Raw genomic sequence first — 25,472 nt, 5'->3', positions numbered from 1 at the left:
CAGCAGACATCGCTGTTGCTCAATAAAACGTAAAAGTTCAAATGAGCGGCCGCTGTCCCAGAATGCAGCGGCTCCTTTCAGTGCACCGGCGATTTGTTTTGTGTGGCTAGCGGCCAAGGAGGCTCTTGCTTAACCTTTTGTTTCTCTCTCCAAGATCTTTGAAGGAAACATGCACTATGATACTCCAGAGGTTCGAAGGTTTGATCCTGTTCCTGCGCAGTACATCAGGGTTCACCCAGAAAGGTGGTCTCCCGCAGGGATCGGGATGCGATTGGAGGTGCTGGGGTGTGATTGGACCGGTAAGGATCCTGCGAATATACCTATATAATTAACTGACTGCTGCAGCTGTTTTGATCATAAGAACATATGACTCTGTGGTCCACAAGCTTTATTGATGATGAGAGACAAATCCATGCAGAACAAAAGGATTCCTTAGGGAAGGAAGCATAGGGGAAACCATTCCGATGCTATAAGGCAGGCACCCCCAAACTCTGCCCTCCAGATGTTTTGGGACTACAACTCCCATCATCCCTAGCTAACAGGACCCAGTGGTCGGGGATGATGGGAACTGTAGTCCCAACACATCTGAAGGGCCGAGTTTGGGGGTGCCTGCTGTAAGGGCTGTGGGGGGTCATGTCAAGGATGCTCACCCAAATGAGTACTCCTTTGTGAACGATCTTCTCAATTCATAATTAGTAGAACTACTTGCCACACTGTTTTCTGAAGACATGCTAGCCCTTTGTGTCCGTATGGAGGGATAAGCAGAGCTTCACACACACACACACACACACACACACACACACACACACCAGTCCCACTCCCAATGTCCCTGTCAGCTGCAGCCTCAGGCCTGGCGCGTTCTGTGCCAGAGGTCTGAATGGGAATTCTTTGGACGTTTGACTGGACAATCCATCCTGCTGTTGGGAGATGCGATTGCGGGGGCGTTTCTGATTATGAGGAGAATTTAGCCAAATGCACATCAGACCTTCCTGGTCAATACAGGAAGAGTTGGCGCCGGCAGTGATAGGATGTTGGTGTTGGGGTGCTGCTCTCCATGCCTTCTTTGAATATATGGAAGAATAATACCCAAGCAGAGTGGGTATTGTTAACCTCCACTGCTACTCTATGCTCCTCACCATCATGATTTTTGTGGGTTAAATTTTTTTTTTTTTGGGGGGGGGGAGGCAAGAAGATAGGTCATGCTCTACAGTGTGTCCTTTCCCCTGATAAGAGTTGCCAGCCAGCCAGCTAGCCCTGCCTTGCAGGATACCCCAATCCTTCTTCCATTTCCGTTTTTATTTTTGAGCTGATACTCAACTTTCCATGGCTTGCTGGCCATGTGGTCCAGACCACGTTGGCAAGCTGGATGGTTTTGGTTTCGCCGCCTTAGTCTTCGAAAATATATTTCTTTGTGCTTTTGCATTTCCTTGAAAGTGCCGATTCCTCCTTCCTTTTTCCCTGTGGCCCAACATGGACTCCATTTCTGTTGGCAGTCCCCACCTGAGTTCACTGTTAGGGGCAGATAGCCTGTGAGCTACAGTGCAGTGCCTTCGCACCTGAAAGTTCTTGTTGTTGTTGTTTAGTCATTTAGTTGTGTCCGACTCTTCATGACCCCATGGACCAGAGCATGCCAGGCACTCCTGTCTTCCATTGCCTCCCACGGTTTGGTCAAACTCATGCTGGTAGCTTCGAGAACACTGTCCAACCTTCTCATCCTCTGTCGTCACCTTCTCCTTGTGCCCTCCATCTTTCCCAGCACCAGGGTCTTTTCCAGGGAGTCTTCTCTTCTCATGAGGTGGCCAAAGTATTGGAGCCTCAGCTTCACGATCTGTCCTTCCAGTGAGCACTCAGAGCTGATTTCCTTCAGGATGGATCAGTTTGATCTTCTTGCAGTCCATGGGACTCTCAAGAGTCTCCTCCAGCACCATAATTCAAAAGCATCAATTCTTCGGCGATCAGCATTCTTTATGGTCCAGCTCTCACTTCCGAAAGTTCTTGAGGTTCAGTTATTTTTCCATCCATTAGATTCTTTAAAAATAAAAGAACTGTTCATCTTTACCTTTCGATATGTGCAGTTATAACCCATGAGAGCTGTCAGCTGAATTTAGCTCTCTAGCTTCCACCGCTTATCTGAAATGACCAAAAATAAGCACAATATACCAACAACAACAAAATCCTTTTTTTGCTGTTGTTGCTGCTGAATGTTAGGGCCGGAAAGTTGTTATTTCTCCTTTATTTTTTGCGTCGTAACGTTCAATCTGATTTCCAGATGTCACTGGTAAAAGAGGATTGATTTCCATTTAGAAACCACATCTGTAAAAAGCGTTTTTGCATGGGCTTCATCTGCAAGAAGCTCAAAGGGAAGAGTCCATGCCTAGCCTTTCACTCAGTTGCTATTACCCTTTCAATAATTAAGCTGTACAAGATAACATACTGCAAGCATTCATCATCAAATTATAACACACACAAAAAAAATAACGGGAGACTTAAAAGCTTTAAACACAAATTGATAAGCTGCCTGGAGAGGGATTTCAGAAGGTTAACCTCCCTCTTTGTACATCTCACAATCACGTTACTGGGACAAGTCTCCTTGACCATTTTTATCTATTCTACAGGAAATGCCTGCACCACAACCCTAAAATGGCTTAACATCACAGCATGCCCCTTCTTGCTCAGGAATTTTTGTGGGCATCTCCCACGCTGCCCTGATAGAGAGAAGTGTGGTGCTACCTAGAAACCTATAAACACATTGCCAACACTTTATGAATGGGGGAGGGATGGTTTGGGGCAGTTTGCCTCACAAGCTTCAAAATATGTAAATAAAGCCTTAAGATATAACGAGGACAGGCAGAGTTCCTGGCTGGGCTTGTCATGAGACTGTGAAGGTTAGGCAGAATAAAAAAAGAAGAGGAATAAAGCTTGCTTGTTTTAAGATTATTGGATGGAGGACTCTGGTGGAGCCAAGACTTGGGGTGGGGGGAAATGCTGCTGTTCAGCTCCCCCTGTGTGCTGGCAAACGATGCTGGCATATGATTGTTGTTGTTGTTTAGTTGTTTAGTCGTGTCCGACTCTTTGTGACCCCATGGACCAGAGCACACCAGGCACTTCTGTCCTCCACTGCCTCCCGCAGTTTGGTCAAACTCATGCTGGTAGCTTCAAGAACACTATCCAACCATTTCGTCCTCTGTCGTCCCCTTCTCCTTGTGCCCTCCATCTTTCCCAACATCAGGGTCTTTTCCAGGGAGTCTGCTCTTCTTATGAGGTGGCCAAAGTACTGGAGCCTCAGCTTCAGGATCTGTCCTTCCAGTGAGCACTCAGGGCTGATTTCCTTAGGAATGGAGAGGTTGGATCTTCTTGCAGTCCATGGGACTCTCAAGAGTCTCCTCCAGCACCATAATTCAAAAGCATCAATTCTTCGGCGATCAGCCTTCTTTATGGTCCAGCTCTCACTTCCCTACATCACTACTGGGAAAACCATAGCTTTAACTATACGGACCTTTGTTGGCAAGGTGATGTCTCTGCTTTTATGATACAGCCTCCTATTTCAGCTTTGTTCTCACTGGAGTGGTACCCCAGTGTCTGGACTGTACCACTTCAGGCATCAGATTGGGACCAAGTTGTCCTCTGTTTAACCTCTGTCTCACCCCCAAACATGGAAAACTAAATGTATAAGTGATATGGGTTTTATGTGGAGCAATTCAGTCAAGTGAGCAACAACCTGAAGCGGTACAGCAGAAGAAGAAGAAGAAGAGTTTGGATTTGATATCCCGCCTTTCACTCCCCTAAGGAGTCTCAAAGGGGCTAACATTCTCCTTTCCCTTCCTCCCCCACAGCCAAGCCACAGGTTTACCAACACCGTTAGTACTATGCCCTTGTACAGAGAAGTGGACATCTGCCTTCTGGTTTAATGAAGCTGCACCCTGAGTGAAGTCACCGAGTAGAGACCTCGTGCTTTGCCTTTCGGTCACCCATACCTACCCCTCACATTATGAGGCCTGTTAACCGACTTAACCAACACCTGCAAAAATCGATTGTGAATTCCAAATATCAGCGCTTTGATATCTACTACAACAGTATATGTGCAGCACAGTGCTAGGTGTGGAGCAAGCACCCCCAAACTCGGCCCTCCAGCTGTTTTGGGACTACAATGCCCATCATCCCTAGCTAACAGGTCCAGTGGACAGGGATGATGGACATTGTAGTCCCAAAACAGCTGGAGGGCTGAGTTTGGGGATGCCTGGTGTTGAGGAACTGTGAGCCATGGCAATACCTGGGCCTCGTTTTTGCCGCCAAAAACAAGTAGTACTAATTGATTCAGTTACGCAATAAATGACCACTTCAAAGATGTGAACTTGCAGAGGCATTTGTTCCTGAGGACAAGAAGTAATAGCTGAAGTAGCTCCAGTACAGAAGCCCCAGTCCAGGACCTAATTCACTGGCTGGTACTGGGGGGTGGAATTGAAGCAGTAGGTCAACAGCTGGCTTGTTTCATGGACCTGCCAACATTTTCCCCCCTCTGAAGATTGACGAACATGAGCTCGTGACTGGTCTTCCCTCCTTTGAACTTCCAAACATCTGGTTCCCATTGCTGCAGAACTTTGTAACAGGATCCACAGATGCCTTTTGCAAGCACACACACTGCACGGCAGGAGAGAGGCCACCTTTCCCTCACTTTTCATTCCTAGAGCATGTTGCCTGTCCGGCTGCTGGAGCAATTTTGCTTTATTCTGCCGTGAAACCTGTACAGCTCTATTGACCGTGCAATACGCTGGAGCAACTCTAAAATTACAGCGGCAGAGGATGCCAGCACAGTGTGTGGCTTTTCCTGTTCAAAGATCTCTCACACAGTTGTGTTCCTACTGTAAATCAGTGCACAAGAGGAAACGGTTTACTGTATCTGACTCAGCTTTGGACTTTTTTGCTTTCCCTGGGAGTTTTCAGTACTCAAATGCTTCAATTCCTTGCATGTAACCTGTTCTCAGATGCCTTTGGAGTTTGATGGGCACTGTAAGAGATTTGACCTTGTGATTTTGGCAAGTTTGTAGTTGCACAGTATTCTGCCCAAAGCCAGAGGAGATGGTTGAAGGTTATTTGGAAGGTTATTTAGCTGCAGAAGGTCTAGAATGTCCAAGCAAAAGGAAAGGTGTTTAAAGCAATTTTTTTCAGCTTTCAATTTTATTTAATGATAACCTGAAATTAGTAGTGAAATGTTTGCCAGCTTCTTTCATGCTGACTCCCATGAAAAGTGTTTTATCTGCTGCCGGATTTTGATTCTTAAGAATCTCTGCTTCCATTTTTTAAAAAACAAGCAATCCCAGATTTCTTATATTTCATGGTGGTGGATATATATGTGAAAATGTGCAGGCAATATCTGACAATGGCTTCAATGTTCAAGGAACAAAACTTCAGTGTATTGTGCATTACCCCCTGGTTTCCAGTCATAGGACGTATTCACACAACCTTTTGCATATGCTTGGGCAAAGTAGACCTGACACTCATCTCATGTGCTGAGCCGTTGGACATGCCATGAAGCAATGAGATGGCTGCTTACCAACACCTGTCTGCAACGCACTCTCTCACTTGACCCACATGACAGCATGTGCAAAGGCTCATGTGTACTGGTCCATGTGTATTCTCTTCTCCTTAAAGTCCACCTGCCTCTGACTTACCCCTACGTCTCTCTCCCTTTCATCAGTCCCAAAACCAATGCAAAAGCTCAGTTAATTGAGCACACGATAAAAGCCTTGAATGCATTTATGCAAAGCAATGAAACTCTTACCAGGCACATTGATTTTCATAGTCTATCTCTTTCACAGAACTTGTGTTTCCTTAGTTCAGAATTCCTGTTTCCATATCACAACATCTTTGGTGTTTGTTTTGGCATTGCATTTGAACAGTCATGTATCACACCAACTTCCTCTAAGCTTGGGAGCATAATGAGATTCTTCAAAATGCTCTTCCAGCCTAATTCTCTCCTTAAGTGAAGCAGTAAGTGCCTGTAATATAAGTTACTGTTGGTCTTAACTTCATTCATTTGTGGCTTAAATTGCCCATGACACCTGCCATTAGGTAGTTTCATGGGGTCTTTTTTTTAAAGTTGCGGTGGGATAAAGTTCACAATTGAAGTGTGAAGCCAGATGCGTTTCGGCAAAGAGTCACACCACACTAGAAATTCTTTTGCTCCCTTCTGTAGCTGCATCATTCCTGGTGTTGAGTGACTTGTTCCTTTACATTGCCATGTTCAGGGTGTTTATGTGGGTGCCGGTCTCTTCCATGTCTCATTTCTGTAAAGAAGGGAAAAGAATGTGTTGCCTTGTGATCTCAATTTTCACGAAGCTGTAGCAAACCTCCTTGCTTTGTAAAACCCAGACCAAAATCAGTAGGAACCTAAGTACAAAGGAGATTGTTGTCCACTGGAGTCCAAACATGAAAGAATTCTTTATTTCCTCTACATCCATAAATCAAGCTTTACAAGGGACTTGAGCCATGTTGACATCTGTGGCATGTGAGAAACTTTTCTTCCCTCACCTTGTTACACTGCACATAAGGAAGCTTTTCTGTTACATTTCGTGACTCGAGTGCTGTGAGTCTGAATTCATTATTCTGACGGTTAAAATTTAGTTCTGGTCTATTTCCATGGTGTGCTTCCTGTGCTTGGGATCAACGTCACTCCTTTTGTTGATATTCTTGCAGAATCCTAGCCTTGACTGCTTTGTTCTGTCTGCATAGAATCATGGCCACCTCAGTTCTTGGCAACTGGTCCTCTAAATATCTACCGTATTTTTCGCTCTGTAAGACGCACCAGACCACAAGACGCACCTAGTTTTTGGAGGAGGAAAACAAGAAAAAAAATATTCTGAATCTCAGAAGCCAGAACAGCAAGAGGGATCGCTGCGCAGTGAAAGCAGCAATCCCTCTTGCTGTTCTGGCTTCTGGGATAGCTGCGCAGCCTGCATTCGCTCCATAAGACGCACACACATTTCCCCTTACTTTTTAGGAGGAAAAAGTGGGTCTTATAGAGCAAAAAATACGGTACCTCTTTCTCTTCCCATTGCTTCATACCTCGCATGAGTGCAACAGTTCTTGCCAATATACTGTCTCAGGATGCTTGAGATGCAAAGTGCCATAAGGAAATAAGGTTTCAAGGATTGGGGTGTTGACAGAAGCAGAGAGCAGCTGGTGGTTAGGTGCATAGCAACTGACTAGTCTTGGGCTTTACCTCCAGGACAGCAAATTAGGGTCCTGAGGCTCGCTGACTGGCAATTCAATTAAGCAAAACTGATCTTTTCCCAAGTCCCTGTGTAAGGTAAGACGTTTCCTCGAAGGTAAACCACATCGACCCTTTTACTGTAGAACCCTCTGATTGCATCGTCCACCCACAGTCAGAAAGCGAAGTTGAACTTTGCGCTCCATACAACAAAGGTTTTCTGAGGAACGGTTTAGCATAACGATCCGGTGTATGACTGTGTAATTAAGAACTTTACAAATACAGAGGGTTTTTTGTTCTGTAAACAAAAAGCCTCATGACTGGGGTTTGGACACATTCCCTGCTGCATTCTCTCAAGTGAGTGAAACCGCGTGCTATGTTGCTAGCCTCTCTGCTTTCTTCTTTCCGAATCCAGTGAAATGATCACTCTTTGTCCCTTCTCCCCCACCCCGCCTTCTTTTAAATGCAGATGTCAAGTCCACCGCAGAGACTCTGAAGCCCACCTTGAGGAGCGAAGAGACCACCACTCAGTTTCCCACAGACGAAGAAGCAACCGACTGTGGTGATGGCTGCTTGGAGAACGCAGGTATTTTCTGGGCCAAAATTATTATCCTACATTGAAAAGGATGCGCAGGGGCCCCAAGCGAAAAATCCGCAGACAAAAAAAGTATGTCTGTTTGGCCAAGAGCCACAACTTGCCCCTTGCAAAGGTTTCAAACATTGTTCTCAGCCTGAGCATTCATACTCCAAGGGAAGCAGAAAGAATGACCTCAGCAGGAGCGGTTACTTCGCCATTCCTCTTGGGAGCTCTCTGTTGCAGCCTGCAGCAACTTAGATGAAGAAATGGTCTTTATGATTAATGCTGGAATTTCACCTTTTGCACCATAAAGTCAGGAGACAACTTTGGGTTTCTTGGGCCCCTTCTTCTTCCTCCCTCCTCCCCACCTCTTCCATCCATTTCCTGTATGGTGAGCACAGATTCTTGGCCTGCTGCCTCACATCCCTCTCTCACCTATCCCATAATTCCTACACTGCTCAGTTTGGGAGTCTCTTGCTCCCCTTCCTCCACTGACCCAGGTCACATTTCCAAGGAAGATACAGTCTTCCTGACAAGAGGAATTTAATTTTTAATTTTTATAATGTTTTTATGATGTTGCACTATTTTAGTGTTGTTAGCCGCCCTGAGCCCGGCTTCGGCTGGGGAGGGTGGGATATAAATAAAAATTATTATTATTATTATTATTATTATTATTATTATTATTATTATTAAGAGCTATCACCAATATGTCTTGCCACGTTCCCTCTTCTGAGCTTGCCCAGTCCTAGGGCCAGGACACATTCTACTTTTGTCATGCCAGGGCCATGAGGAATGGCACCCGTATAACAACAACAAGAATAATAACAAGAATAATTATTTATTATTTATTATTTATACCCTGCCCATCTGGCTGAGTTTCCCCAGCCACTCTGGGCGGCTCCCAATCAAGTGCTAAAAACAGTACAGTGTTAAATATTAAAAACTTCCCTGAACAGGGCTGCCTTCAGATGTCTTCTGAATGTCAGGTAGTTGTTTATCTCTTTGACATCTGATGGAAGGGTGTTCCACAGAGCGGGCGCCACTACCGAGAAGGCCCTCTGCCTGGTTCCCTGTAACTTGGCCTCTCGCAGTGAGGGAACCACCAGAAGGCCCTTGAAGCTGAACCTCAGTGTCCGGGCAGAACGATGGAAGTGGAGACGCTCCTTCAGGTATACAGGGCCGAGGCCGTTTAGGGCTTTAAAGGTCAGCACCAACACTTTGAATCGTGCTCGGAAATGTACTGGGAGCCAATGCAGATCTCTCAGAACCGGTGTTATGTGGTCCCGGCGGTATACCACGCACCTGGCCTCACCCATGCCCTGGTGGTTATAAAATTTACCATGTTCCCTGGCTCCTGCCCTAACCTCTCCTTGGCTGGGATAGAGCAAATTGTTTCGTGAACTATTCCTTCCTCAAGTTGGGTAGGAGTCAGGTTTGAACCTCTTGAGAGCACAGCTAAGCTCTGAGCTTCAGTCTGGCCATTCCAGTTATATTGTTGTCAATAATGAGTTTGCTGCTAAGTGATCCTTGTTGTTTTTCCTCGAGCTTCTTAGCCAGGAAAGCTGAAGATTGCGGGACGATATTACTAGTGACAGCTGAAGCTCTAGAGAGGCTTGGTCAGAAGTCTGATCTTATTTAATGGCAAGGAGTGAGTGACTTCACAAAATGCTGCATTGATTTACTGTATTGTTAAGGGTTGCTTAAAAAAAATAAAAAGAAGATGACTGATGTATTTATGTTCAACCAATATCGACCAGAGCTTATCCAGAGATTGCCTTGAGTAGCTTCTGAGAGAATGCTCCCTTCCAATCTCATTTATCAAATGGTCTGGGAGCATCCACATTATTTGGGTAATTTACATTGACATGTTTCAGCCTAACCTTCTCCTTGGTGTGCTAGTATTCTACATGCAGGGATTTGTTTATTTGTTTGTCTATCTATCTATTTATTTAGAGCAGAGAGGCAGCAGATAGATAGATGATAGATAGATAGATGATAGATGATGATAGATAGATAGATAGATAGATAGATAGACAGACAGACAGACAGACAGATAGATATAGATAGATAGATAGATAGATAGATGATAGATAGATTAGATAGATAGATAGATAGATGATAGATAGATAGATGATAGATAGAGATAGATAGATAGATAGATAGATAGATAGATAGATAGATAGATAGATGATAGATAGATATAGATATAGATTGATAGTCTTTTACACTGGGAGCCAGTGTGGTGGAGTGGTTAAGAGCGTCGGTTCGCAATCTGGGGAACCGGGTTCGCGTCTCCGCTCCTCCACATGCAGCTGCTGGGTGACCTTGGGCCAGTCACACTTCTCTGAAGTCTCTCAGCCCCACTCACCTCACAGAGTGTTTGTTGTGGGGGAGGAAGGGAAAGGAGAATGTTAGCCGCTTTGAGACTCCCTAGGGTAGTGATAAAGCAGGATATCAAATCCAAACTCTTCTTCTACAATAAAGACTCTCAGCGCCTTCTCTCCATCCTGTGCCTTCTCTCCCTTCATTCCACTCATTCCTTTATTTTATTTTATTATAGCAATAGTAGATACCTTTCCGCTATGCAGCCATTTTATACATTCAGTATAGAATTAGGTTGTGTATGGTATCCAGCAAAGCAAACTCTTGAGTTGGAAGGGTTTCATTTCTTGCACTAGGTAGGCATTGCATCTCATTTTCTGTTTGGTGTGGTCTGTGATTTCCAGTGTTGGAGGGCTATTTGCTTTGCTGCAAGCATGGCCTGGGAGAACTCTCTTTTTTGTCCTTCCCAAGTAGCCTGCAGCTACAACTTGTCTTTCTCACTCAGATTCTCATTGAGAAGGCAGCCATTGTAAGGGGGGCATTTCTCTTCACTCCCCCACTGAGATTGGAATGGAAAAGAAGTCCCCATTGGTGTAATGAGGATTTTCCCCTCTAAGGCTCCAAGCCCCATGGCCGGGAGGATCTCCTTCAGTTGCACTGTCTACACAGTGAGAATTGGAGTCCTCTACCCCTGTTATTTATTAAGAAAAAATGCAGCATCTGCTGTCTACTACATAACAAGTACACATCTGGTTTGGCCTTCAGTTCTATCCTTCATGGGAGGGCCAGTTCTGAAGGATGGCTTTCTATCCCGTATCGGATCGCTTCTGCAAGTCCTCCTGCCATGTACACAGGCAGACACCTTGCAGAAGTGCTGACGCAGATAAAACAGATGTTCTGCTTAACCAAGGGGCACTGAACCAGCCTGAAATCTGTGGAGGATCAAGTCATTTGCATTTCTCACTAACGTAAGACATACCTGCATAAGTATGGATAGGAACCAGCTTTATCCTTCATATGTTGGGCTTCAACTAACTCCTTCACGTATTCTGGAGAGGTCAGGATTCTGCCAGTGCTCGGTTTATCCTTACCCATTGCACACTTTAAGCGATCTTCTTTAGTGCAGAACCTGATAAAGGCCCTCAGGCGAATGAATAATCATTCAGCGATGTCAGGAGCTCACAGAGAAGATTGCTAGAGTTCTTCTCCTTGCTCCTGAACCCCCAAGTTCTGAAATTGTTCCTACCACTTGGCTTGAGAGCAGTGTTATGTGCCTGTAGGTTTTTTGGTGGCCTCCCATTTTACTGACCCCCCCATGTGCTCTCTACCATATCAGTTGTTTAACCTGTTCACCAAGTCCTGCAGATTTGACACAGCAATAGTTTGCAAAAGTGCCACTGCATCATCTTCCAAGGCTGAGACCCTATCTGCCTGCAGACTGTCTCACCAGAGTGGTGCATGCTCTGGTTATCTCCCGCTTGAACTACTGCAATGCGCTCTACGTGGGGCTACCTTTGAAGGTGACCCGGAAACTACAACTAATCCAGAATGCTGCAGCTAGACTGGTGACTGGGAGCGGCCGCCGAGACCATATAACACCGGTCTTGAAAGACCTACATTGGCTCCCAGTACGTTTCCGAGCACAATTCAAAGTGCTGGTGCTGACCTTTAAAGCCCTAAACGGCCTCGGTCCAGTATATCTGAAGGAGCGTCTCCACCTCCATCGTTCTGCCCGGACACTGAGGTCCAGCTCCGAGGGCCTTCTGGCGGTTCCCTCACTGCGAGAAGCCAAGTTACAGGGAACCAGGAAGAGGGCCTTCTCGGTAGTGGTGCCTGCCCTGTGGAACGCCCTCCCATCAGATGTCAAAGCGATAAACAACTACCTGACATTCAGAAGACATCTGAAGGCAGCCCTGTTCAGGGAAGTTTTTAATATGTGACATTTTAGTGTAGTTTTCATCTTTGTTGGAACCCGCCCAGAGTGGCTGGGGAAACCCAGCCAGATGGGCGGGGTACAAATAATAAATAATAATAATAATAATAATAATAATTTTATTATTATTATCTCTGAATGCATAGCCCTCTTCACAATCTGACTAGCTGTCTCTTGGTCCTGCTCTGCGTACTTGATTTGTGGACTAAGAAGACCAGAATACAGAAACAGAAATAGCAAAGACAGTTCTGAAATCAAATGAGCAGAAAGTGACTGAACATTCGCCCCCGAGAAAGGATCCGGTACCGAGGAAGCAAGAAGGATTCTAGAGCTCCAAAAATTGCTGCTGTTCAGGCCACCATCTTGGGCTAGAATCTTAGTGTTTTGATCATTATTCAGTAATCAGAAATACTGAGGCTTCTTGCTATTCCTTTCTTCTCTCTCTCTCTCTCTCTCTCTCCCCACAATAGAGTGGTGGAGGGCAGCTGGAGAACAGCCTTGACATTTTGAAGGGTATGGTTTTCTGGAGGATAAGAAGAGAATGGAAACATTTGGTGCTTTTGCTTATATTTACTTAGCTGAGGGATGCGGGCATGTACATTTTGATGATTTGGAACAGAAGACTGATTCCCAAAGCTGTCGAAACATGAGACGTGTTAAAAGTATCATGAGAGAGAAAGAGAGCATGCAAGCACACATGGCAGAGACGTCATACTTCCTCAGCTATTTATGGTTTGCCAACTATGTTAGCTATTAAATAGCATTTCTCTGTGACTGGCCTTCCTTTAATCCTGTTTTTATGTTGTTCTGTTCTTGTTACCAGATTTCCAGATCCCTGTGGGATTCAACTGCAACTTTGATCTTCCTGGAGATATTTGTGGTTGGACTCACGACACATCTACAGGATTTACATGGATTTCTCATTCGAGAAACAGCTGGACTGGCCATTCAGGACCAGGCATTGGGGCCTATCCTGGTAAGCTAATTCACGTAATCCCAGAAGGAAAAAATGCATGACGCACGAACTATGGAACCAAGTAATAAGTTCCTGAAATATGACATACCTTTAAAATTCTATGAATAGGGATTCTGAGTTATTATGCGGTTGAAGAGATGCCACACTGCTTTCAGACAGAGATTGTCATTCAGATTTATATGTGGGGGGGGGGGGAGGAAATACATAGTACAGCCCTCCCAGGAAATCGCATTTGTGAATACTGACACATGGGCAAATTTGCTGCAAGTTAAGTCGTTGCATGTCAAAGAGATGACAGTGATATATGTGAGCTGGCCACATACATGGTGCTTTTGTCATCAAGCAGTATTCAATTTAATATAATATGCAGTCTTTCCTGACCTGGCGTGTTGAATGGTGGTATTCTCCTAACTAAAGAAAACGAACAATCTTCCTTTTCTGTTGAAATGGTTCTGGAAAAGCTTTGAGCTGGAATATCTCACTCTGAATTTCCCAATACAGTGGTGCCCCGCAAGACGAATGCCTCGCAAGACGGAAAACCCGCTAGACGAAAGGGTTTTCCGTTTTGGAGGTGCTTCGCAAAACGAATTTCCTATGGGCTTGCTTCGCAAGACGAAAATGTCTTGCAAGTTCCTGCGGGGTTTTTTTCCTCCCCCCCCCCCTTTTTCCCAAGCCGCTAAGCCGCTTATCAGCTGATCCGCTAAGCCGCTAAGCCGCTTAACAGCTGATCCGCTAAGCCGCTTATCAGCTGATCCGCTAAGCCCGCTAAACCGCTAATAGCGCTAATCCGCTAAGACGCTAATGGGCTTGCTTCGCAAGACGAAAGAAACCACAAGACGAAGAGACTCGCGGAACGGATTCTTTTCGTCTTGCGAGGCACCACTGTATTTAGAAGAGTTTGCAACTCTGGCCTGTACTTTCTAACTCAGGCCACAGAACTTGGCACGGTTATTTGAACTCCTTTGGTATCTTCTCTCTAGCTGTAGTTGCTAAATTGGAACCGGGCAGCTTTTCCGCTAGGTGATTATACATTTATCCCTAAGCCTGGAATTCAACATGGGCCTGGGAGGGGGGGACGGGGGGGGGACTAAACTCCTGAAATTAGCATTAGATGTTAATGAGGCACGGGCTCATGGGCAAAAGAACTGAAGTATTGGGTTGTTTTTTTAGTAAGGCCATAGCAAAATGAGTTCTGGTGCAATGAGGAAAACCCAGGTTTGCCAAGAGGTCCCATTTCTTGCACTAGACTAGACGAATGCTCCACTCTTCCGCAGACTTCCAAAATGGGACCTGGAAAGAACAGGAGAGGTTTGCTAGCTTCAAATAAATGCTTGCCTGGACTTGCTTAGTTTTCATAAACATGCATTAAGATTTTACACCACGGATCCAAGGATACTAGGAGCGGGCCTGCTGTTTAGGGAAATCCTTCACACTGCTTAATTTCACACACACACCCCCGCCAGCTGCCTGCACACGCTAGTACTGATCATTGTAACATCTGTATGTGATGAGCGTGGGAATTTGATGAACCCAATTCATTCCCCTCAGTTTTCCAGTGGATCTTTCTTGACTAAAAAGGCAGCACTTTTGAAAACCAGACTGATGTTTCTTCTTGATTGCTGTTTGTTGGCGGGAGATAACAAGACTGGTTTTTGAAAGGAAGGATAGCAAACGCCTCCTGCTTGGCGGATCAGAAATAAGGGAACGTGTGTTCTGTATATAAAGGAGAGCGCTTCTGATTAATTTGACTTCTGGCTGGTTAGGCTGTTTTGTTTGCAGCAGTGCGTTTCAAACTTTCTGTTTTCAAGGAACACTTTTCATGCGACATTTCCTGTGCACGAGCTCTTAAGTACTGTATTTTTCGCTCCATCAGGCGCACTGGACCATAAGGCGCACCTAGTTTTTAGAGGGGGGAATCAAGACCCCCCCCAGCCCCAAAGAGCAAAGAAGCCAAGACAGCGAGCAGGCTGGATCCCGCTGGCTGTCTTGGCCTCCTCTTTAGCCGAGCGCAGCCTCTCCTGCCGGGAGGTGGCAATTCCCCCACCTCCTGCAAAAGCCCACAGGAGCTGCGAACCCTTTAAGGAGTGCACGGCTCCTGCGGGCTTTTCTACGAGGAGGGAGAAGGGACCGACTGGCCGTGTCAGTCCCTTCTCCCTCCTGGGAAAAAGCCCGCAAGAGCCGGGCGGAGCTTGTGTGCGGCTCTTGGGGGCTTTTCCTGCCTGCCTCCCCCCTGCATTCGCTCCATAAGACGCACACACATTTCCCCTTACTTTTTAGGAGGGAAAAGGTGCGTCTTATGGAGCAAAAAATACGGTATCTGCCAAAGAACCGCAGTGCATTCGAAGAAGATTTTGAAGGTTCTGGGGGACTGGCCTTGGACTGTTGGGCCTCTCATCTTCTCCCCTCGTGAATGTGCCCCAAACCCCCTATGATGTTCTCCTGCAGTGGTGGGAAGATATGTCTCAGGAAAGCTTGTCTGACCTGCTCATTGAGTAGCTCCTAACCTTGACATGCCACTGAGCACAGAATTCCCTTTCACGGTGGTTAAAGGAAAGATTTGTTTTCTAATTAAATCCCCACTGCTTCTGGGTGATCGACTTTCCAGGTGAATCAGGGATCTGGTTCTGGAGATCTTGGGGGGAGGGCAGAATTGAATGTGTTGAATTGAAATATCAGAGCCTCGGGCAAAGGGAGGAAAGAACTCTATACAGACATTCTGTTCCAATCCTTTCCAACTTAACCTTTTCCTGGAGAGGTTTCTAAGGCTCGTGCATGTCAAAATATGTCATACAAAATTTTCACTCATCCAATACGTTGGTAGAGGAAACTGAATAATTGGGATTTTGGGACAGTTGCCACCTATGTCTTTTCTATGAAAAGATTTATACAAAGAGCCAATTTGCGCAAAATGGCTTTATGTCCATGTGTGTTTTTATATATGCCACTATAAAGCTATGGTTTTCACAGTAGTGATGTATGGAAGTGAGAGCTGGACCATAAAGAAGGCTGATCGCCAAAGAATTGATGCTTTCGAATGATGGTACTGGAGGAGACTCTTGAGAGTCCCATGGACTGCAAGAAGATCCAACCTCCCCATTCTGAAGGAAATCAGCCCTGAGTGCTCACTGGAAGGACAGATCCTGAAGCTGAGGCTCCAATACTGTGGCCACCTCATGAGAAGAGAAGACTCCCTGGAAAAGACCCTGATGTTGGGAAAGATGGAGGGCACAAGGGGCAGGGGACGACAGAGGATGAGATGTTTGGACAGTGTTCTCGAAGCTAATGCCATGAGTTTGACCAAACAGTGGAAGACAGGAGTGCCTGGCGTGCTCTGGTCCATGGGGTCACGAAGAGTCAGACACAACTAAACGACTAAACAACAGCAACAAAAATGCTTACTGCTCTGTATGCTTCAAAATGTCGCATGGAGATGGCTCCCTTAAAACCTTCATGAAGGGTGAAACCATATATGCTTGTTGTGGGGGGGGGGGTACTACTTTTAACACTAAATGAAGTGTGTTCAGTGGAAAGAAGTGAAATTTGCCCCCCCCCAATCCTCCATGCCCTGCTTCTTAAAGACCCCCACCCCAGTAGTTTCAGAGCTCGGCTTGGAGAGGGGTGTTAAGTACCAGAATGTGGGGAGGTCGGTGTTTGTCCTTTGCACAGTTTATTTGGTGATAAAAGTATTATTCTACCCCTGCTTCATAGTCCCCCATCTCCCTGCACCCTCCTGATAGCAAAACCGATGAGTATGTGTGTAACAAAACACACACATTCCTGGCTTGGCCTTGACTCTTGCCCACGTTTTTCTCTGTTGTTGTTGCTGCTGCTGCTGCTAAGCCTTGAAGCTACCTGGTTTAGAGAGAAGCACGGGATGTCTGGGCATCTAGCAAATATCTCGGGTTGACACAGGGTCACTGTGTCTATGGCTGTGGGGGTAGGGGGTCGGAGAACCATTTTCATATTTCAAGTGTTTATCTCTTCAGCATTTAGAGTACTTTAGAAGATTAATATCTGAGGATGACTGGGGCCTCAGGCAACAGGAGAGAACACTTACTGCCAACCCCAAGACTTCATAACCCTCCCCAACTCATTCGCTGTAATAATGTTTATTTAATGTAATAAGCCTCCTGCAAGTTCGCCAAAATTACTTATTTTTATAACTCAGAGTCAATTTTTCAATCCATTTCCTCTCCCCGGACACTTTTTATAATTAATTATTTTCCCTCTCCCCTCCCCTTTAAGCATTTGTGTCTGCATATGTTGGGTAAAGAAGCAATTTGTTTTAGATTACTCTGGTACAGATTATTATTATTCTGTATGCTTAGTTAGAAGGTTCTCCTTATGCATCTCAGCCTTTGAGTGATACACCAAAACCCCTTCCAGCACATTGCAGTGCCTGGGATCTATGTTGGGGGAGACACAAACCACACCGCTGCTCATCCATTCAATTCTATTCCATTTTTATTTTTTAAAACATCTGCTATATCCAGTGTAAAATTTCCCAGAAGATAGTTTTCTGAAACGACTTCTGAGATTTTTCTTTTTCTCATCACTTCCCACCACCAGGCCAAATCTTCGTGGAATTTTCTCACAATATGGTCTACCATTTTTTGTGGCATTTCTTCTGGAGCAATTTATTGGGCCACTTTGGTGGTTGTAGGGCACGGGTAGGCAACCTAAGGCCTGTGGGGTGGATGCGGCCCAATCACTTTCTCAATCCGGCCTGCGGACGGTCCAGGAATCAGCGTGTTTTTACACGAATAGAATGTGTCCTTTTATTTAAAATGCATCTCTAGGTTATTTCTGGGGCATAGGAATTCGTTCATTCCCCCCCCCAAAAAAAAAAAATAGTCCGGCCCACCACATAGTCTGAGGGACAGTGGACCGGCCCACGGCCGAAAAAGGTTGCTACCCCCTGTTGTAGGGCATCTGGCGAGTGGGGCCCGACGTAGGTTCTCCTACCCATCTCTTCCCTTTTCTGCTGCCCATTTTCCCCTCTCCTTTCCCCCTCCTTGCCACCCACATGAAATTAGGCTGAGGGTCACAGCCTTTGGGTCTGCATGTTGTCCACGAAAAGTGTGCTCTCCATCACACTTTCGTAGGGACCTTTCTTGCCGTTGTTGTTGTTTATTCGTTTAGTCGTGTCCGACTCTTCGTGACCCCATGGACCAGAGCACGCCAGGCACTCCTGTCTTCCACTTCCTCCCACAGTTTGGTCAAACTCATGCTGGTAGCTTCAAGAACACTGTCCAACCATCTCATCCTCTGTCGTTCCCTTCTCCTTATGCTCTCCATCTTTCCCAACATCAGGGTCTTTTCCAGGGAGTCTTCTCTTCTCATGAGTGGCCAAAGTATTGGAGCCTCAGCTTCAGGAACTGTCCTTCCAGTGAGCACTCAGGGCTGATTTCCTTAAGAATGGATAGGTTTGTTCTTCTTGCAGTCCATGGGACTCTCAAGAGTCTCATCCAACACCATAATTCAAAAGCATCAATTCTTGGCGTAGTATGTTGTAATAGCAAAGATAAAGATAAAGGACCCCTGGAGGGTTAAGCCCAGCCAAAGGCAACTATGGGGTTGTGGCGCTCATCTCGCTTCCAGGCTGAGGGAGCCGGTGTTTGTCTACAGACACCTTTCTGGGTCATGTGGCCAGCATGACTAAACTGCTTTAGGCGCAATGGAACACCATGACGGAAACCAAAGCGCACGGAAACACCGTTTACCTTCCTGACGCAGCAGTACCTATTTATCTACTTGCACTGGTGTGCTTTCAAACTGCTAGGTTGTCAGGAGCTGGGACAGAACAACAGGAGCTCACTCCGTTGTGGGGATTGGAGCCGCCGACCCTCCAATCGGCAAGCCCAAGAGGCTCAGTGGTTTAGACCACAGCACCACCCGGGTCCCTTCATGTTGTAATGACATGATGCTGTGGGCTGCGCACATCATATTTTGCTTGGAGGGTACAAGGTGCCAAGATGCAAGGGCGTTCATTTTAAGAAACGGTAGGCAAAAGGCTTTCCTATTTACATTGCGACTATTAGATCATTTTATCAGATTTTTTTTTAGAAAGGCAATGTGCCTTTTTGCTCCCTCAGGTTTCTAGTTATAAAAAGAACCTCTTGTACTATGCTAGCTGGAAGAAGAATAGTGATATTGTCTAGTTCACACTCTCACATATTTCAGAGGCTTTTCTGGTCGCCCCCTTCCATGCCTATAAAACCAGCATCAGGCCCCAGGCAAGAAAGGATGAAAAAGTTCTTTCTGGTTGGAGAGTTCTTGAAATCTCGTAACCCCCACTTCCCCCTCTCTCCCTACTTCCCTGCTAAGCCATTGGGCAAAGGACACCAGCTGTTTTCAGTCCATGCCCAGGCCAGATGCTGTGGTTCTGAAGTGTTAAAGGTCCTCCTTCTATTAAGGGTCAAAGGTCCTGCAGTTGCAGGTTAGAGCTCTTCTAAACTCTGTAGGCACATGGTCCCCTTCTAAGAGGCACTCAGACAGCACTCTGGATTCTTCACAGCCAGCGATACAAAACAAGTATCTGAATTTAAAGAAATAAATGGGAGAGTAGGCAGCTCATACCACATGCAGATGAGGTGTGGAGAGATGGAGAAGGGGAAATTTGTGCCACAATTGTCATTTGACTGCTGAAGTCTATAGAAGGGAGCTTTCAGCCTACCTATGTCCTTTGGTTTCCATTTCATGCGTACGTGTCCATCTCCAGCTCTCCTTTGACATTGGGGATGACTCCTCGAGACACACGCTGCTTCCATTCCATTTTTTCCAAGATAGTCTTTCAGGCAGCCTCATGTTTCCTTTTTTAGCCCCCCGTTCCTTGTACCTCCAGCTTCACAGATTAGCTCCATGCCATCCTCTTGAAAGCTCCTGTTACAAATTCTGGGACCTCTGTTGGTGAAAAGGGAGCCAGGCAGGTCATTCATACATTTATATCCGCCCCCAACCCACCCCCGTCTCCCTCCCTCCCTCCCTCCCTCCCTCCCTCCCCCAACACCCTATCAGAGCTCCAGCTGTTATCCAAGGCAATAGAATATGCAGCCTTCAGTCCTCACGCCACCAGGAGGGATTGCAAACATTTTCTCCCTATGGATTTTCACATGCTTTCCGTAGGCAAACAGATTCCACTCTTAGTTGTAATGAAAGAGTGCCTAGTGAAATCGAAGTGGGTCTCTCAAAGTCCACAATTGTCCTTGCGAAGTAGAAGACCTCTATGTGGTATATAAATTCAATAAACAGAAGAAGAAGAAGAGGAGGAGGAGGAGGAGGAGGAGGAGGAGGAGGAGGAGGAGGAGGAGGAAGAAGCCAATCAAGGAGGATACTGGGAATTAGATTGTATTACCATTTAGTAGTAAGGGAGAATTTTGTGGGAAATCGAGTGTGACCTCAAAAAGAGTGGTACAGTAGTGGTATTATTAGTATCATCATTTGGGGGATTAGTTTCAGTGGTAGAACAGGCTTTGTATGGCCTTGGGTTCAATCCTTGGAATTTTCAAGTAGGGCAGGGCAGGAATCCTGGGTTGCTGCTGCTGCAACCCTGTGGAAACAGCACTGGGTTAGATGGATGTGCCAGCTTGCTATGTTGGTGTTGGCACCTGTCTGCCTCGAGAGGCAATGGAGTGCGCCTTCAGGGGTGAAGTCAAACCGCTGTGTTAGCAGCAACCAAGTGACCTCCCTGGGGCACAAGCCTGGGCGGTGTGTATGGAGGTCCTGGGCTTCCCAGATGACAAGACCATCATCTCAGCCTCACTGACATGGTCCAACTCCAAAGGAAAACAGAGCAATACATTTGGCACCAGCTTGGCTGCAGGAGTTGCTGGAAGGGGGCGTACAAGGCGCCATCCAACCATCTTGGGGACTCCACTCTGGATTTGTGGAGGGTTTACTCCTTAGCGGGATGCGGGTGGTGTTGTGGGTTAAACCACAGAGCCTAGGACTTACTGATCAGAAGGTCAGCAGTTTGAATCCCCGCGACGGGGTGAGCTCCCGTTGCTCGGTCCCTGCTCCTGCCAACCTAGCAGTTCAAAAGCACATCAAAGTGCAAGTAGATAAATAGGTACCACTCTGGCAGGAAGGTAAACACCGTTTCGTGCGCTGCTCTGGTTCGCCAGAAGCGGCTTAGTCATGCTGGCCACATGACCCGGAAGCTGTAGGCCGGCTCCCTCGGCCAATAAAGCGAGATGAGCTCTGCAACCCCAGTCGGTCACGACTGGAACCTAATGGTCAGGGGTCCCTTGACCTTTACCTTACTCCTTAGCCTTTTCTTCTCCCAAAGCTATGTAGTAGTAGTAGTAATAGCAACAGCAAGAACTATCGGTATTATTAGAATTGGCATTTATGGCATACTTAGAGAGGTTCAGAGGGGTTTGTATGCATCATTGCAATATTGTTTATAATAATTTTATAAGGTAGATCTTATCTTCAAGTTGCATTGCACAGCATGGGGTGCAAGGAGTTTGGTAAGGGCGTAGGGAGAGAGTGGCTTGCCTAATGCCATCTAGTTCATGGCTGAATCAATATTTGAGCCAAGGACTTTCTGGCTCCCATTCCTAGCCATTACTGTAAAGTACATTGCAGAGCTGAAGTTCTTCCTCTGCATTAGGTAATTAGAAGTTTTACAACCGGGGACGACAGTAAAAAAAAAATACTAGGCACAGAGCTCTCCGTAGCTATATGGGACCCATGGCATTCTTTAGTGTGTCCTGCCCATGTTCTTCCATGCCTTCTGGTTTTGGGAACATAACCTCTTCCAGGTGATCAACACACATGCTATTAATAACTGTCTTATCCCAGCATCTCACCCCAGTCCTTCCCACTTACCTTCGCAGAGGGAAGACAGTTTGCATTTAGTGTGAACATTACACAACAAGAGATGTTAGCCTGATCTTTCAGGTATTGAAATAAGTTATGGTAACAGAAGGACTACAGTGGTACCTCAGGTTAAGTACTTAATTCGTTCTGGAGGTCCGTTCTTAACCTGAAACTGTTCTTAACCTGAAGCACCACTTTAGCTAATGGGGCCTCCTGCTGCCGCCGCGCCGCTGGAGCACGATTTTTGTTCTTATCCTGAAGCAAAGTTCTTAACCTGAAGCACTATTTCTGGGTTAGTGGAGTCTGTAACCTGAAGCGTATGTAACCCGAGGTACCACTGTACAGCTAAACTTAGTGGGAGCTGCAGTTGCCGTTCAGAGAAAGCAAGCTTAATTAAAAGTGATTGAAGCGATGGGCCTGATCATCTTACTGGCTCCCCTAAATTAGATTAAGGGCTTGATTTTGTGCTGACTTGCAGTGCTGTAAGTCTTCATTGATTTGCCTGATAGATGGATTTTTATTTAGAAAATAAAATGGTGATGACTTGGCAAGTAAATTAACAGGTAACTGAATTGAGAAGGTTTTCCCTCTGTGAGGCAAGATGCCCACCTGGCATAAATATCACATTTATTGATGACTGATCCATCTTTATCCAAGGAAGGCTACTGCAGGTTGAGAAGGATGTCACACAGGCAGAAAAGGTATAACTTTTAAAGCACCAGCTTAAGTTGGCCTTGTTGTGTATTTATTGTTTTGTAAGATCATTAAAACCATTCAGGGATTTCAGCCAGAATCCATGAGTTATGGATCTGTTGTCTTCATTTTGAAGATCAGAGGAAGGAGTTGAGGAACAGTGGATCCTTGGACCTTCTGTCTGTAATATTAGCATCAGCTGGAGGGTACACGTCTTCCTCCTTCTGTCCGAACAATAAAAAAATGTGTGTAAATTGTGGAGCAGCAGTTCAAAAACAACTTTAGAGTCCTGTGTAAAAATGCCCCCCCCCCCAACTTTACCCAGCCGGAACAGACACTGGGCCCACTGATCAAACACTTCTGTTATGTTGCACGAGCTAAAGTCCAGCCACTCATATTTCATAAGGGTCAGCCAGTCAATCTTCTATATCTTTAAGAAAGTGCTTTGTCCAGATCAGGGGTCGGCAAACTACGGCCCGGGGGCCAGATGCGACCCAGCAGGCTCGTAAATCCAGCCAACGGGCCCTGCCACCCACTTGGTGAGTCCTCACTAATATAAACCAGCGCGGTGCGACATTTCCTTGAAAAGAAGCAGCGGACACCTTGCTGCGCGGGGACAGACTTCTGCGACGCTGCATGGCTTTGGATTGGCTGCAGAAAGCTCCTGCAGCCAATCCAAAGCCACAGTTGCCTCTGGGCGGGCGATGACACTGATACAGCTTCCGATTGGCTGGACGGAGAGTCCGGCGGGCGGGCAGCAAGTCTGCACTGTGCCATGGGCATCATGACGGGCGCGTTGCAGGGCTTCAGCCGGAGCTTGGCATGCTTGCTGATGCTTGGCTCGGCGCTGCTGCTGGTGGCACGCTCTGCGGCCGCACTGGAGCAGCTGGAGGGCGATCTGTGTGCCACCTGCCCGGCGCTCCATGTGCACGGCCTGCCCACCGACTTGGCCTTGGACAACGGGCCACAGCACGTGGTGCACGCCACCTGGGAGCTCCGCGGGGGTGGATCAATGGAGCGGCTGCTGCTCATCAACAACACCAGTGAGCGGGCGGCACCAATACGCGCTCCTGAGCTCGTTCAGAGTGCGTTCCTCCCCCAGGTCCGGAGGCAGCTACGGGACCAGCTTGCAGGGTATTTATATTTTTCAAAATATAGTCCAGCCCCCCACATGGTGTGAGGGACAGTGGACCGGCCTCCGATGAAAAAGTTTGCTGACCCCTGGCCCAGATGCTCCCATCAATCTCCATATGAAGCTGTAGCTTGCAGAAGCAGGCAGAAAATCTGAGACTGGTTTGCCCTCAGTTCCTAGGATCACGCTTTTGAACACTGGATGCCAATTCAGTGCAAGCTTTTGCTATCTCTTTACTAAGAACAGATACCTTTTAAAATCAAAGAGCCAGCCAGGGGGCTAATATGTGCTACTGATCCCAGGGGTATTGATCAGAAACTTGCTGCAAAAATGCTGTCTTCAAATGGTTCAGTGTCAGGTAGGTTTTTTAAAAAAGTAATAATCTCCCACATCCCCTCAATTCAGTACCTCCTTTCTTTTGGTGCCGATCACTATCTTTCCATTTGCTGTGTCAAAAAAAATATGAATTACTGGAATGGCTTGGCTGAGGCAAGCTGTTTTGGCTATTAGCTCTGCGGCTGGTCTTGTTTATTTGGCCGCAAGGCTTTCATTAGATTCCTCCAGTCGTTCGAGAGACCCACCAATTTAATACTTAAAATTACACGAAAGCAGGTAATACCTGCTGCCTGTTCTGTACTCGTCTCTCCAAAGTATATTCTGAAGCTCCGAACCAGATCCGCAGCTATGTACAGATTCCCCTTGTCTTCCCCAAAGAATAAACATCTGCACATCAAAGCATTTGGGATGCCCCCAAAGCCAAAATCAATCACTTTAGGGGGGAAATAAACACATCCTCCCTCTTGTTTAGTGACCATATGATATCTTTTTGTGATAGGTGTACATCTGTATTTAAGGTTAGCTGCAATCCCTGTGGCTGCCCTTAGATATTCTTTCGCCCCCTTTTCTCCTTCCTTAATGCCACAGATGTCTTCCCAGTTCAAATGCTCTATATCCCACACACTTGGCCTTGTCTCATCTGACTGTTCTAGGAATGCAGCTTTGAAATTCAGGTACAGTGTGAGTGTATGGTAAGGGTGGCGGGCGGCGCTGTGGGTTAAACCACAGAGCCTAAGACTTGCCGATCAGAATGTTGGCGGTTCGAATCCCCGTGATGGGGTGAGCTCCCGTCGCTCGGTCCCTGCTCCTGCCAACCTAGCAGTTCGAAAGCATGTCAAAGTGCAAGTAGATAAATAGGTACAGCTCCGGTGGGAAGGTAAACGGTGTTTCCGTGCACTGCTCTTTTGCCAGAAGCGGCTTAATCACGCTGGCCACATGACCCGGAAGCTGTATGCCGGCTCCCTCGGCTAGTAAAGGTAGATGAGCGCCGCAACCCCAGAGTCGGTCACGACTGGACCTAATGGTCAGGGGTCCCTTTACCTTTATAGTAAGGAGAACTTCAGTCTGATTCTGCAGAACTATAATGGAAGAAAAGCACACCCACTAAAATTCTCCCCTTTGTGCAACTTCTAAAGGTGCACCAACATTTCCTCTTCATGTTGTTCAACACTTAGGATACAAGTCAGACTCACTATCTTACCACGCTTGAGCTCTACTTAGTGCCCCAGCGGTTTTGTTGGAGGAAACAGTGGTTTTCCTAGCAGCTGTCCAGAGAACTCATCATCTAGTGAATTGTCGGAAGGGGTTAACACAACCACCAAGTCTTCCTGCCAGCGACACAGTAATAGCAGGACAGTAAGGAGAAGGAAAAGTTCTATTGGGGCAAATTTCCTCCTCCCTTCTGCTTTCTCCTGATCAGGGACGTGGGTGGTGCTGTGGGTTAAACCACAGAGCCTAGGACTTGCCAATTAG

The 25,472-nt window shown here is 46.4% G+C and overlaps 1 protein-coding gene across 3 annotated transcripts in view; it reads left to right on the top strand.

The window, feature by feature from the left end:
- The window catches only part of NRP2 (neuropilin 2), a 251,730-nt gene that overhangs the window by 141,673 nt on the left and 84,585 nt on the right, over window positions 1-25,472 (top strand). For all 3 annotated transcript variants that reach the window (XM_083401223.1, XM_083401222.1, XM_083401224.1), the window contains exons 10-12: window positions 155-299; window positions 7,677-7,793; window positions 12,863-13,015. In XM_083401223.1, coding sequence (XP_083257349.1) covers window positions 155-299; window positions 7,677-7,793; window positions 12,863-13,015 — 415 coding nt within the window. The remainder of the gene's footprint in view (window positions 1-154; window positions 300-7,676; window positions 7,794-12,862; window positions 13,016-25,472) is intronic.

This window comes from Podarcis tiliguerta (genome assembly GCF_965153285.1).
Source record: "Podarcis tiliguerta genome assembly, chromosome: 1".
NCBI lineage: Eukaryota > Metazoa > Chordata > Lepidosauria > Squamata > Lacertidae > Podarcis > Podarcis tiliguerta.
The sequence above is the reverse complement of the archived record's forward strand: the minus strand, read 5'-3'. Positions and strand labels throughout refer to the sequence as shown.